General features: G+C 55.2%; 2 protein-coding genes and 1 long non-coding RNA gene across 11 annotated transcripts in view; 2 read left to right on the top strand and 1 right to left on the bottom strand.

Annotated features, from left to right (window-relative positions):
- The window catches only part of SUPT6H (SPT6 homolog, histone chaperone and transcription elongation factor), a 30120-nt gene extending 25558 nt beyond the window's left edge, over positions 1-4562 (top strand). For all 3 annotated transcript variants that reach the window (XM_081029483.1, XM_081029484.1, XM_081029485.1), the window contains 7 exons: positions 1-114; positions 287-411; positions 2133-2245; positions 2502-2579; positions 2673-2839; positions 3298-3485; positions 3781-4562. In XM_081029483.1, the coding sequence (XP_080885609.1) occupies positions 1-114; positions 287-411; positions 2133-2245; positions 2502-2579; positions 2673-2839; positions 3298-3485; positions 3781-3967 (972 nt within the window). In that variant the 3' untranslated portion in view covers positions 3968-4562. The remainder of the gene's footprint in view (positions 115-286; positions 412-2132; positions 2246-2501; positions 2580-2672; positions 2840-3297; positions 3486-3780) is intronic.
- A 1370-nt stretch (positions 4563-5932) lies between these two features.
- PROCA1 (protein interacting with cyclin A1) lies at positions 5933-12417 on the bottom strand. 7 transcript variants are annotated; one of them, XM_081028980.1, is made up of 6 exons: positions 11980-12138; positions 9534-9687; positions 8428-8502; positions 7501-7636; positions 7063-7221; positions 5944-6979 (listed from the first exon to the last, which is right to left on the bottom strand). In XM_081028980.1, the coding sequence occupies exons 1-6, from the start codon at positions 11992-11994 to the stop codon at positions 6319-6321; spliced, it is 1200 nt and encodes a 399-aa protein (XP_080885106.1). In that variant the 5' UTR covers positions 11995-12138; the 3' UTR covers positions 5944-6318. The 7 variants fall into 7 exon arrangements, with proteins under 7 accessions (XP_080885111.1, XP_080885110.1, XP_080885109.1 ...); XM_081028979.1 differs by having other exon boundaries at positions 9534-9617; positions 11980-12119; XM_081028983.1 differs by lacking the exon at positions 7063-7221 and having other exon boundaries at positions 5942-6979; positions 9534-9617; positions 11980-12119.
- Positions 11697-12800, top strand: LOC308488817. The gene is made up of 2 exons (XR_013991976.1): positions 11697-11835; positions 12000-12800. It is a non-coding gene; the product is annotated as an uncharacterized lncRNA (long non-coding RNA).
- Positions 12801-13787: the final 987 nt, after the last annotated feature.

Genomic DNA, 13787 nt, shown 5'->3' with positions numbered 1-13787 from the left:
GAATTTGAAGACTTGGATGAGATTGTTGCCCGCTATGTCCAGCCCATGGCATCCTTTGCCCGGGACCTTCTAAACCACAAGTATTATCAGGACTGCAGCGGTGGGGACCGTAAGGTGAGCCCAGGGCCCCACAAGGGATGACCCCTCCCAGTCACTTAAGAATGTATGGTTTCCCTTCAGTGTAGGGGTCGCTCAGCTGGTGAAGGAGGTGTACTTCATGTATGCGCCAGACATTGTGTACCAAGCATGCTGCTATCCCAACCTCTCCCCCTCATTCTACCCCCAGAAATTAGAGGAGCTGCTCATCAAAACTAAGAAGGAGAAGCCCACCTTCATCCCTTATTTCATCTGTGCCTGCAAGGAACTGCCCGGCAAGTTCCTACTGGGATACCAGCCCCGGGGTAAACCCAGGTGAGCACTGGTGCTGAGAAGGTGCTGCCGCTGGGGTCCGCAGACAGGCTAGCAGGGGAGTTAGAGGCCCCAGAGCAGTGTTCTCCCTTGTTCTGCTGGACTGCCTTTCTCCTTGTATGTTTAGAATAGAGGCAGAGATGGAGGCGGGGAAAGAGGATATTTAGAGGCAAAAGGCAAAGATTCAGTAAGAAATGCGCTTTCCTCAGCCCTGTGAAAAGGAGTTCCCTTTGCCTCTTCTCCTCCTCCCAAGGAGTGATGGAAATCTTCAGATACTCTCTCCACCTGACTGGCAAAGATGGGGGCCAGCACAATGGTCTCTCCTTTTCACTCTGCTTCACCCTGGCTTGGTCTTTCCGCACATGGTAACTGACTGTTGCTCTATCTAGTCTGATAACTTGCGCCCTCATGGAAGGGATGGGTCAGGACAGTATCTCTTCTTCCTACTGTTGACCCGCTCTGCTCCTGTTCGTATGACTCACAGGCTGGCCTTCCTGGGTGTTCCTTTTTCTGGGGCTCTCTAGTGCTCTCCCTGAATCGGATCAAGTCGTCTCCTTAGACCTGCTTGCTTGGTGTCTGTTCCCCAGACTGGTAACCATACTAGCCTCCTCTGTACCCCGTCCTCTCTTCGGCCCTTGGCCAAGGCCTGTACGCTTCTGCTCTGATCCCTGTACTGCCTGCCTGTGATGCAGCGCGTAGATGAGGTTAGTAAAGGGCTCAGTGGCCAGATGGCACACTCTAGACTCTGGTCCCTGCACCAACCCTCTTGGGCCCATCTGGAATATCGTGCGTGTTTCTGAGAAGCCTGTTCTCATTCACCAACATGCTTCCAGAGGGTGGCAGCCAGGGCTCTGTGGAGGTTGGTAACTGTCCCATGAGGAACAGTTGAGCAAACGGGACCTTTAACCGGGAGCAAAGGCAGCATGGTAGCTTCCTGTGGAAAGTGGCACAGACTCCTTGTGTTGCAGAAGGAACAACACTCAAGTAGAAGATTTAGGAAGCAGGTTTCAGCTTAATATAAAGGAGAACTTTGCCGTGCTTAGCATTGTCTGTTGACAGCTGTCCTTTACTGAGCACGGCTCTATTTTAGGTGGTGTGTGACAAGTGCTTTACACGCACTGAGTCATTTATTCTTCACAGCCCACCCTATAGGTTTAAATACTGTTATCCTCATTTTACAGACGAGGCTGAGATTGAGGTTTAGTAACTTTGGACAGTCATACAGGTGATGAGTAGCAGAGCCAAAACTGGAACTAGAACTGGGTCTGAACGCAGAGCCAGGCCTCCTGTCCGTGCTGTGCTCTGCAGAGGCAGACCAACCACCCGCAGAGGCGCTTCCAGATTCCGGCTCACGGGGCGTTGTGTTTAACTGCCCTAGGGGACCCTTCCAACCCTGACACTGTGTGACCTGAGGCTCACCCTCACCTGCAGGGTGCTGCCATCAGACTGCAGCCCCAGGATGGTGGCCCAGCCCCCAGCAAGCCGTCCCCCGGCACCTGTACAGAGCACACCAGGGGCTGCTGACTCCTGGCTTTGACTATGCTCCGCAGTCCTCACTTCCCCAGAGTGCAGCCTCCTTTCACAGGGTCAGGGACTGGCTCTTTCATCTCTCCTTTCCCCCAGCACCCCGTGTGGCTACTGCATATGGTGGACGTCTGTTCTGGCCGCTCTCTCACAGCTGGCCCCAAGTGGTGTCTGATGCATGTTTCCTTCCAAAATCCCAGGATAGAATATGTAACGGTGACTCCAGAAGGATTCCGGTACAGGGGCCAAATCTTCCCAACTGTGAATGGACTTTTCAGATGGTTTAAGGATCATTACCAGGATCCTGTACCAGGTGAGTTCTACTCTCTCTGACTTCTGGGGTGTGGTTGGAGGAAAGCCTAGGCTCTGAATCAAGCTAATCACTGGCCTGTGGGAGGGGGTGAGGCATAGGCTGTCACTGCAGCTCTCTCTCTCCTCCTCCAATCTCCTAGCATCAGGAAGGTCCTCCAGCCACTTGGCCTGTGTAGCTTCATTTTTTTCTCAGTATTTCCTCCAACTCCCTAAATGATGAAAACAGAAACATAACTGACTCCGGCTGTTTCCTGTAGGCATCACCCCCAGTAGCAGTAGCAGGACCCGGACACCTGCTTCAATCAATGCCACGCCAGCTAACATCAACCTTGCAGGCAAGGAGCCCGTGCCTGGGACTGGGGGTCAGGGACGAAGCTAGCAGGACTGCCACCTCTAACGTGCCATCTCCCGCCTGTGTGTGCTTACAGATCTGACACGGGCCGTGAACGCTCTGCCCCAGAACATGACTTCGCAGATGTTCAGTGCTATTGCTGCTGTGACAGGCCAAGGACAGAACCCCAATGCTACCCCAGCCCAGTGGGCCTCCAGCCAGTATGGCTATGGTGGCAGTGGAGGGGGCAGCAGCGCTTACCACGTACGTGCCTTGGAGGGGAAGCTCTCGTGGAGGGTGGGAAAGAGTAAAAGGGAACAGTCATCCTTTACCAACCCGTAACCATATACTGGCCTCTGGCGGTGCCTAAACCTTTATGTGCATAGATGAGCCTTAGGAATTGTCTCCAACAGACGCTCCTTTTCTCAGGCCCATTTGAGGGGAGAAGGAATAAGATATAAGGCCTGACCTTTCCACAGAGTCCTTTGGGATTTTTGGAACCCTTAAGCTATTAGAAACCTGAGGGGGTTAGGCCTGGTAGGCCCCCTTGTACCTGGTCCCATCCCATTGGCCTACCTCTGCTGCTCAGAATCATACGCTGCTCAGGAGAGGGTTGGCTGGAAAACCCTGTGCTGAGCCTGAATTTTCAGCTTGCCAGTAATTTACAGGAAGACCAAATAGGCCCCAAACTCACCCCCATTTAACTATTCACCCTTATCCAGGTGTTCCCAACGCCCGCGCAGCAGCCAGTGGCCACCCCTCTAATGACCCCCAGCTACTCCTACACGACCCCAAGCCAGCCCATCACCACCCCACAGTACCACCAGCTACAGGCCAGTACCACCCCGCAATCTGCCCAGGCCCAGCCCCAGCCCTCGTCCAGCTCTCGGCAACGGCAGCAGCAGCCAAAGTAAGTATATGGATGGTAGCGTGGAGCTCTTAGTAGGGGCAGGGGCTGTCAAGAGGCCAAGGGACTTAGCATAGGCAAGTGCTCTGGATCTTCTGAGAGCCGTGACCCAGGTGATGTCCCCACAAGGACTGCTTTCTGGGAGAAGAGAACAGTGTGGGAGGTGGCCATGGCTGTTGCCCCTGGGTCTGAGGGCCATTTCTGCAAGGGCCCTCTGTTCACCAGTGATTGGTGGGAAGGCTTTCTTCTAATGAGCCCCTGAAGAGTCCCGATCTCAAAGGCCCCTTCTCCCTCCCAGGTCCAACAGCCATGCAGCCATCGACTGGGGGAAGATGGCAGAGCAGTGGCTGCAGGAAAAGGAGGCAGAGCGGCGGAAACAGAAGCAGCGACTTACACCTCGGCCCTCCCCCAGCCCTATGATCGAAAGCACCCCTATGTCCATTGCTGGCGATGCCACCCCTCTCTTGGATGAGATGGATCGGTAGGGGACCCGCTCCTAGGACTCTGGTTACCTCTGAGGCTGGGGGAGGCCTGCCTCACTCCCTGCTCCTCTTTTTCCATAAAGTGGCACGAATTGACGTTCTGTTTGGTGGTCAGCCTGTATGGGTGACAGGCTGGAAGGCCATGTGAACTTGAGCTCAGTGTACACTAGTCGACAGTTCTCCCACTCCAGGCACTCACCACCCACCTGTCCTGGGACCAGGCCGGGAGAAGAGTGTGGCAGGGAGGAAGAAGAGGAAGATGAGAATGAGAGTAGAACAGTTTTGTATTCTACTCCCTACAAGCCATTTTGAGCTTCTGCCCTCACCTGACTCTGGGCTGTGACCGGGCACCAAGCTCAGCACATGAGTCTCCCCCTGCTCTTGTGGGGAGACGGATGCTATTTATTCAGTTTGGGGCAGGAAGGAGAGGAGGGGAAGTGTTTCTGACCCTGACGCCAACAGCTTGGGTGGCTATCGAAGCAGGCTTGCAGGGGACATGGGGTCGCAGTGCTAACCTGCCCAGCCCCAGCCTGGCCACCCTCACCCACCGCCACTGCTTCCTGCCTGTCATTTGAATAAACAGTGTTTTTACAGAGCACTTGGCAAAGCCTCTCTCCCAACTCTGGCTCTTGAGGGGTGGCTTTTAAAGCAGTGTTTGGAGCTCTCAGAGCTTCCCTGACTCCCTCTGCCAGGCCGTCAGAGAGGCAGTGACTCAGAGAAGCCGGCAGCTTCTTCATCGGATTGCCTGGGGTCACGTGCCTGCTCCACTTCCCAGCCCTGTGACCTTGAGCGTTCTTCTATTTCTGAGCCAGCTTATCTGTAAAACGGAGGTGGTGACACCTGCTTCGTCAGGGCATCTGTGAGGACTGAGAATGACGTGCTTCACCCAATGCCTGGGGCCTCACAAGGCCTCAGTAAACGTTAGCAGCTGTTATTATTCCACTCACATACAGCCCCCTACCCACTGTGTCTGACGGAGACCGTGCCCAACTTACAGTGGGTCAGCTTAGGGGTTTGACTTGATGGTGCGAAAGCGATACACATCCGGTAGAAACCATGCTTCGCATTGTGGATTTTGCTCTTTTCCGGGGCTGGTGATATGCGTTACATTACTCTCTCGTGATGCTGGGCGGCAGCAGCAGAGAGCCCAGTCGGCCACATGATCCCCAGGCCTGGGCATGGTGACCAGCCACCAATACTCACAGCGTGTTGTTCACTGTGTTAGGTGCTTTTGCCCAGCTGTAGCTAGTGTGGGTGTTCTGAGCACGTGGACGGTCTGCTCGGCTACTCTCCTGTTCAGGTGTATTAAGTGCTTTTTCAACGTAAGGGTATTTCCAGCCTATGATGTACACCCATCGTATGTAAGTCAAAGAGCATCTGTAGACTTCTTTGGCACATTTGAGAAAGCCACAAGTAAATCTGGGTTTGTTAGCTTGAGCCCCTGCTCCTCTATTGCTCCCCCTTTTACCACTGGTACCTTAGTCTCTACCTCTACACGAGTCAAGTGCGTCTGGCCCAGGATGGGCCCCACGCTCACCTGCTCCCTCATACATACTGGCCCTGGAAAGAGGAGCGGGTCTATTATAGGGAAGGCCCGTCCCCGGGCCCTCGTCCTTGCCCCCAGCCCCACTGCCTCTTTTATTGTGACTCCTGAGCTCCCTGTGTCTTCACAAGGGTTTTGTCTCACAGCTCTGAGTTGGTGCTGGGAAAGTTAGGCTTTCCCACTCCCTTTTCTCTGCTTGGGGCTCAGCAGAGAAGTCAAAAAAGGCCACTGCTGCCCAAACTTGGTGAGTTCCCTTCCTTGCTTTTCTTCATTCAAGATCTCTTTGGCTGTTTGTTGGCAGGAGTTGGGGATGGGAGGAGCTGGCCTTCTGCTGGGAACTCAGTTCAGTTCCCTTTAGCACAAAAGTTCTAGAAGGACCTAGCAGCACCCTCCCCAGGGCTACTTAGAGGAGGTAAAGACCAGATACAGTGGCAGCGTGGGTTGAAAGGTTTCGTTTATTCGGAGTGTCACTGCAGACAGTCCCACTGTCCCTGAGTGGATTTCACACAGATCAGTCTCCCAGCAGATGGGAAGCCGCCTTCCCACTCCTCCCACATGTGCTCTTCTGTCCTGAGCCTAGAATGTTCAAGAGAAACTGCTCCTCCCCTGCCCTCCCACCTACCTTCTCATGGACTTCTTGAAAGACTGATTACCCTTCAGAAACCCCTGCAGCCCCCGAGCCCCTTTGCTCCCTCCATGCCCAGAGCCCACTCCCTCCCCGCAGAAGTAGCATGGTTGGAGGGGGAGAGAACAGCAGCAGGGGGTCAGCTACTGGCTTGATGGTATTTATTCTTCACCCGTTGCCCTGGCCTCAACTGAGGTTGGGGTTTGATGCTGGGGGAGATTTCCTCTTGTTGACCTTGATGGGAGAGGCCTTCGGCCCAGGCTTCTTGGCCAGGCCTATGTTCTTGTCTCTCTTCCTGGGCGATGAGGACTCCACGATATCCTCACTGGAGAGTTCTTCTGGCCTGGGGTCATTGTAGCTGTCCTCACTGTCCAGGTCCTCCCGGCTGTCTGGACTGGACTCTGACATCCTGGCCAAGTCCCTTGGGCTTCCTGCTCTGCTCAGGTCGGCGGGTGAAGAATCTGACTTAACTAGGCTTTTCTTCTTAGTCAGCTTGCCCTTCTTGACTTTTTTCTTCAGCTTTGCCTTCTCATCCGTGTCCTCCTCCTTGTCTTTCTCTTTTTCCTTTTTCTTCTTGACCTTCTTAAGAACTTTGCTGCCCTGGGACTTCCCGGTGGGGCTCTCAGAGCGCCAGATGGTGATGGGAGCCGCCGAGTCAGGGGGGGCCATGGCCGGGCCCGGGCCTATGCCTGCGTCGCTGGGGGGGGTGGGCCCCACCTGGGTGGGGATGGGAGGCTTGCCTGCTTCCTCCTCTTCCTCTTCCTCCTCATTTAGGTCATCTGCCCCACACTTATGGTGGATGGGATGGTGGATCACTGCCACAGAAAGAGGCCTATAGCTTTGGCACCTGGGAGGGAAGACAGGGAAAGAGAAAGTTGACAGTGGGGGCTGGTGCCCCCTCATGCCCCCCGTCAGTCTGCCCGCACTCACCAGCCATACCAGAACCGTTCCACATACTCTTCCTCTGGGATGAGCCCAAAGCAAGGGGTCTGGATGACGCTGAAACAGGCTGAGCCCACATCTCGGGAGCAGGTTGGGCCTACATCTTGGGAGCCGCTGCTATTGGTCTTCTCTAAGCACTCCTTCACCCTGCCACACAGGGGACTCAGCCTGGCTCCCACACCGCCACGGCTCCCCAGGGCCCAGAGCCAGAAGCCTGAGGGACAGTGCTTTCCCTGGGCTCAGCCCAGGCTGCCAAAAGACCTCCTCCCCATTGCTCTTAGAGCAGAGCCTGCTGGGTTTACAAAGCGGAGGCTGGGCTGGCAGTGTCAGGTCAAAGCTAAAGGAAGGAACCGCAGTGAAAGTTTGGACCTGCCTCTGCCCAGAAGTCTCCTGGGCTGGGGGTCCCCCAAGGTGGAGAGTCCTTACCTAGAATCACAGTCGCAGTGGCTGACAGAGTGCAGGTGCAGGTTGTAGTGGCCACAGTCAGAGGTGAAAGGGTGGATGATGTGCCCAGTGCACTGCTTGTGTTTCCAACAGCACCTGTCAGTGTCCTTGAATTCACCTGAGGGGTAGGAGTCTGGGTCACACGGGCAGCAGCACCTGCGTGGGGCTCCCCTCCCACGGCTCAGTCTAAACTCTTCACCGAATTCATCTGCCACCGCCCTGCCAAGCTGTTTCTTCTTCATAGTAGCAATCCAGCCCACTAGTAGCCCGGGTCTCAGCGCTCCACGTTCCCCACGCCACTGCATGCATCTGCCTACCCCCTGCACACTCCCAGGAAATTGTCTCACCAGGGTCCTCACCAAGTCCCCCTTGCTGTCCCGTGACACCTGCCTCTTCCCCACCCCTGCCTTCCATGGGAGTCTACCCTCCTGGGGCCCTCCACTGACTCCTGCGTCACCCAGCCGCTCAGAGTTGTCAGGGTGCCTGGGTAGGGGAAGGCCCTCTTGCCGTGTCACGCCGGAGTGCCACTTCAGAGTCTCCAGCGATTAGAGCCGGCAACAGCAACGTCGTCCCTTCCTATGCCTGGCCTGCACAGACCCAGGAGGCTTTCGTCGACCCTTCAGCCTCTGAAGCCACTCGGGCGCCAAGGCCTGCTATAGCACAGTGGCTCATGCATGGAGGAGAGCAAAGGCCGAAACACCACACGTCACGCTCCTCGGCTTCTCCTGACTCTACTCCTTCCCTTTTCTCTTCTCCAACCCTCTTCTCTCTTTGGACACCTGTCTCACTTTTCTCCCCTTTCCCACGCTCACTCTTAATTCTCCCCCTCCCTCCCCGGCTCTTTACTCAAGTTCCCACTACCCATCCATTCTCTTTCCTCAGCCCTTAGAGCCACAGACTTGAACCCACCTCCAGCATGCGCCCTTCCACCCCTTGTAGGCAGCACAGATACCATGTTCCCTTTCCCAGAGCACAGGGGAGAAGCTGCTGGGGTGAGAATGTGGGATTAGGGGAAAGCTCTGGAGAAGGGTCCCCACCTCTTTTGCTCAGCTGAATGCAAGTCCTGGACATACACTGGAGTCTCTCAGCCTCTGCCCACACTGCCTCACCTCTGACCCTGCCGAAGGTTCCAGTCTACTACTGGCTCTCCCCTCTGGCCACCCACTAAAAGGTACACCCATGAAGTGACTCCATGTGCCCAAAGTTTCACACACCAGGGCAGAAAGGACAAGGCACCTTCCTGCAAGTCCGCCGTAGACTGGCTGCACCCACCTCGGAAGGAAGAAGTGGGCGAGCACCAATGACTTCTGTGGCAGCCTGGCATGGGGTGCTACGGCTGGCTAACTCCCTCCAAAGAGGCCAAGAGGGTTACACCTTTGCCCATTCCTACGAGGGGTAGAACTGGGGCAAGATCTCATATAACCCAGGTTAGGGGTGTGTTAACCCAAGTGGCTTTAAAGTACTTGAGAGATGAGTAAATAGCAGCTTGGTCCGAGCCTTGCCCCACCTTGCCCCTCCCTTCCCTTCCTCTACTAGGCTGTGAGGGTCCCAGGTTCCCCCACACACCCCTGACCCATTTGGTGGCCTCCCTTTCTGCTTCCTCTCCTCATGCCCTTTCTTCATAAGGCATTTGAGGCAAAACCTTAAGTCAAAGTCAGACAGGCCTAAATCCAAGTCTTGGCTCTGTCACTTACTAGCTGGGTGACCTTGGGCAAGTTACTTTACTCTTCTGAGTCTTCATTTCCTTGTCCACCAAATAAGGATGGTGGTAATACTTATTTTTCAGGGTTGGGAGGACTCAGCTCCCATGTCAAAGATATTTGTGCATCTAAGGTGCCATACAAAGGAAAGGAGTGACTGTGACCTCCAGAAAGGGACCCTCTGTGGCATGAGTAGGGGGTGGGGTGGGGGTGGGGCAGCTGGGTAACCCTTCAGGACCAAACACCCCTTCATCCTGCCTCCCGCCAAGGTATCCGCTTTCCCAAGTGAGGTGTGGCGGGGACCCCTGGACCCACCTTCAGAGGAGACAGTAGATGACGCATCAGTGCTGGACGCCACACACAGATGTCCTCTTTGCCAGCCGGGTAACCTGTTTATATCTGAGACAGTACAGAAAGGTGGCCACAGCGCCCCATGGGAACCTGAGAAGCTCCATGTGTCAAGCCCCAGCTGCATCCGAGAGATGCAGAGATTTTAAAAAACAAAAAACAACAACAAAAAACGGTTCCTGCTCGCAAAGGGCTGGGAGAGGGATGCAGGCAAGGTATGTGGAATAGTTCAGGACGGTGGAACGATGCAGACACTGACAGGGAAGGAAGTAGTGGGGAGGAAGGCCTGTGGGAGCAGAGAACTGGGACCCCTCCTGAGACGGTGCGGAGTACGACGGATTAGGAAATACTTCTCGGAAGAAGCATAATAGGAGCTGAACCGGGAGTCATCCTTCCCCTCACTTCTACACCAACTTGAGGACCGAGTTTCACCACGCCTGCCTGCCCCCCTTATCTCTGGCCAAGACGACTGCAGTAGCCTTCCTGCCTCCTATCTCACTACCCTCATCCAGTACTCACAATGCAGCCAAACTGAGTTTTCTAGAATGCCAACTGTTCCACCATGTTCCTCCTCTTTAATAGCGTTCGACTGTCTTTCAGGATGAGGTGCAAACTCCTTATGACATAGCTGTCTCTCCCCTCCCCCAGGACCCGGGCCCTGGTTCCTTCCTCAGTTATCGCTTCTTCCTACCCATCCATCCCTCCTCCGACCCCTCCCTTCTCTATTCCTTCTCCTGTTTCCATTCCCGCTCCTGCTCATCTTAGAACAATGCTATCCAAGTAGAATTGGTCCCACATATCTTGTACCCCTCAACCCTGCCATGGTACTTTAACTTTAGAACAAGGTCCATATTTCATCTGCCTCTCTATCTCGGATCCTGGGACACAGAAAGTACTCAGTAAATGTTGGGTGATTGAATAAATACATGAGTACAACAGAATAAACCCCCTATTGGAGCCACAAAGAAGCTATGCAATGGAGATTCTGTCCAGAGTTCAAACCTGGGGATTTTCTTAGGGAAAGAGAATGGACCCAGGATGAGCATTTTCCCAATGTCAGGCACTGGGCTGGGCTTTTAAAATGTGCCTTTGATTCCAAATGCTCGCCACAGCCCATTCTAAGGCTGGGGACACAGATTCAGAATAAGTTGACTTGTCCAAAGACACAAGTTAATAGACGGCAGAGACAAGATTCAAACCCAGTACTCCTGGCTCTATAGCCTGTGCTCTTTCAGCTCTCTCCACTTGGGGTTCCTTTCCAAAACCTGTCCTGCCAGCTGTCACTCCCTATTACACCTGCTCAACTCTAATCCTCTGGTTTTACCCAATCCTGACTCCACAGCCTCCCTCATCCAGCCTGGACTTAAGGTCAGGCCAGAGGGCCCTGAGCCAGGCTCAGGATTCAAACTGCTTTGTCTGACTCCGCTTTCTTTGCTCTCTTCAGAGTCACCATGAAAGAGGCGTATATGTAGGGTCCACTAAGTTCCCCCAAGCCTCCAGGAAGCGTTGACAATCATCTGCCAAGGGGAGGGACTTAGTACCTTTCCTCAGACCTGAGAAAGGCCATCTGCTCTCTAGTTTCACAGGAGAGAGCTCCGACTGAAGCAGCAGTCCAGAGCTCTTGCAGCAGAAATGATTGCGGTTGGACACGGGGGTGGGGGGGGGGGACTTCATCATGAATGTGAAAGATGATAGCTTGAAAGGACTAGGGAGGCTTGGGGTCTCTCTCCCTAGGGCATCAACCCTGGCGCCAGGGCCTAACTCAAAACTCACAGGTGATGCTCATTTGTTCAGAATCCTCCCAGTCCTGCGGGCTGAGGAGCTCCCCGCGCCCTCAGAGCACAGACGATAGGGTTCCAGGGTGGACACCAGAGGAACTGAACGGGGGTGGGGAGGGAAGGAGGGAAAGAGGGAGAAACCAAGAAAGGGAGGGAGGGAACAGGAGGGAGCAAGGCAGGGGCAGCGTGCACTGGTCTCCTTGGAAATGCCGCCCGGGCCCCGCCCACAGCTGTGTGCGATTGTGATGTCACACGTGGAACCTGCAGGCTCCTTTCTGAGGCAATGGAACCGCCCGCCCCAGCCCCAGCCCCAGCCCCAGCCCCAGCCAAGGACGAATGCTGGGACACCGGCTCCAGCCCGGCCCCGCACTTCCTGGGAGACGGCCCGGATTCCCGGCTGCGCCACAGAGCTGCCTTCCAGCCTTACACACAGAGGTTGCAGCTCTGGCTCGAGCTGGGTTGCGCCGGCAAACCCGGAGGCTCTTCTCCAGGTACGCAGGGCCTCGGCGTGGGCCAGCCCCCAGGCTCGCCCGGCCCAGCCCCGCGCTTGGCCCGCGTGTCCTGCACCTTCCTCGGGGCCTCACGCCGGCCCCCGGTGCCTGGCCCTGCTCGAAGCCCTCCCCTAATCTCCTTACCCCTGCTGCTCTCATCCCAGGTGGCGTCCTCGTCCTCAGGCTTTTCCTCTGTCCACCTTTCAACCGTCACTGTCGTCCTGACCCACATGGCTCAGCCCAGTTCGTCCCCTCTACAAGCCTCTGCCTCGCAGAAGTCCCACCCTGGACCTCAGCTTGGCGGAGCCAGACGGAAACCCTAACCTCAGCCCTTCGCCGCGCTCCGCCTCATGTTTGCCCGACCCTGCCACCCACCTCCCCCGCCCTCGCTCTAGGCTGTTCTGTCTCCTCAGCTCAAGTCGAACGAAGCTTCAGCCGCGCTCTACACCCGAAGCCCCCCAGCTCCTTCCAGGCGCCTCCCCTTTATCTCAGGCCCGGCCCTCACTCCCATCCCCAATTCCTCTCCAGACCCACCGCCAGCTTTTAGTCCTACCCACCAGGCTTTAGCCCCGCCCCCAGCCCCTTTCTTAGCCCCGCCCCATCTATTCTCTCAACATCACACTTCCGCCCACTCGGGGCCCCTCCCAGGCCTTCCGAATCTTGTCCAAGCCGTTAGCTCCGGCTTCCAATCTGCACTTGAACCTCCCCTGCCAGCTTGGGGAGCGACCGCCTCCAACCTCCACCCCACCCTCCGCGCTCTTCCCAGGTTCCTCCTGCCCTGGCGGGAGGCCAGGCTCGCTCGTCCTCTCTCCGCCTGCAGGCTCCTCGGATAAGGACTTGATTGATTTCGGCTCTAAGCCATCCTGTGGCATCACCCTCAGAACCCCTTATCAGTGTTCCCTCCTAGCCCCCATGGGGCACCCTCACCCAGAGAAATACTGCCCAATAAAGATGCCAACACAGAACCAGGGTCTTGTTCACTCTTTCCCAAATTAGTTATTGTAACAGTTAAGGGTTTTGAGCTCTTCCAAATTGTGAGTGCTTTATCTTATTTGTTACGTAACCTCATGGGTCTCCACAGGCGGGGAGCAAAATCAACTGCATTCATAGTAACCTACTATACACACCCTTAAATATAGCACACACACTGCATACACAGTGCACAGGGGGCGCACATAAAAAAAATCTACTCACCTCACAACACACATGCACGTGCCCTTCAAAGACTCTACCCAGAACGCAGAACCATACCTCTGCCCCCGACACTTTATGCAACACAAACACAGCTGTCCTGTGGTGCAAGCTTCACACATGCACGCAAAGCAAGGGGTGAGGTGTGCAGTCCTGTGAAGGAATGGAGATGGATCAAACAATTCCAGGAGAGTGTGAAAAAATATTAGAACTGCTTTCCCAACACTCCACGCATCATGCCCCTCAATTTCTCTAGGCAGCAGCCTCCAAAGTCAGGTTGTGCCTCAAAGGAAGGAAAAGAAAGGACGGTATTTGAAAGCTTTCTCCAGTCATCCAAGGAGATGACTGCTCTGCATGATGCCAACCTTCACTTTCCTCCAGACCCAGCAACCTGAGTTACTATAGGGCTACTTGCCCAGACCCTCCAGCTCTTGGAACAGCAGGGGAGGGGAAGCCAGAACGGGTAGTGTGCAGAAAAGCCAACCCTTCCAAAGCAGCTGGCTGAGAATGGAACCAGGCATAGGAGGGACAGAGCACTTGCTGATTGGCAGCCAGGATCTGTGTTCTGATCTTGACCCTCCATGGTCTCCCAGAATGACACCAGGCCACATGTCCCTCCATTGTTGGTCCAGATGTCTGAGAGACGTACTTCCAGCCCATCTATAGCTCTGGTGTTGCGTCCTGCGCAACAAGGGCAGTGAGAATGCGAGAAGGGGCGGTTTGGGTTAAGTTTTTAAGCAAGAAACAGAGACTCAATGCAG

This window comes from Rhinolophus hipposideros (genome assembly GCF_964194185.1).
Source record: "Rhinolophus hipposideros genome assembly, chromosome: 20".
NCBI lineage: Eukaryota > Metazoa > Chordata > Mammalia > Chiroptera > Rhinolophidae > Rhinolophus > Rhinolophus hipposideros.
Note: the sequence above shows the minus strand (reverse complement) of the source record. Positions and strands in the feature narration are given on the sequence as shown.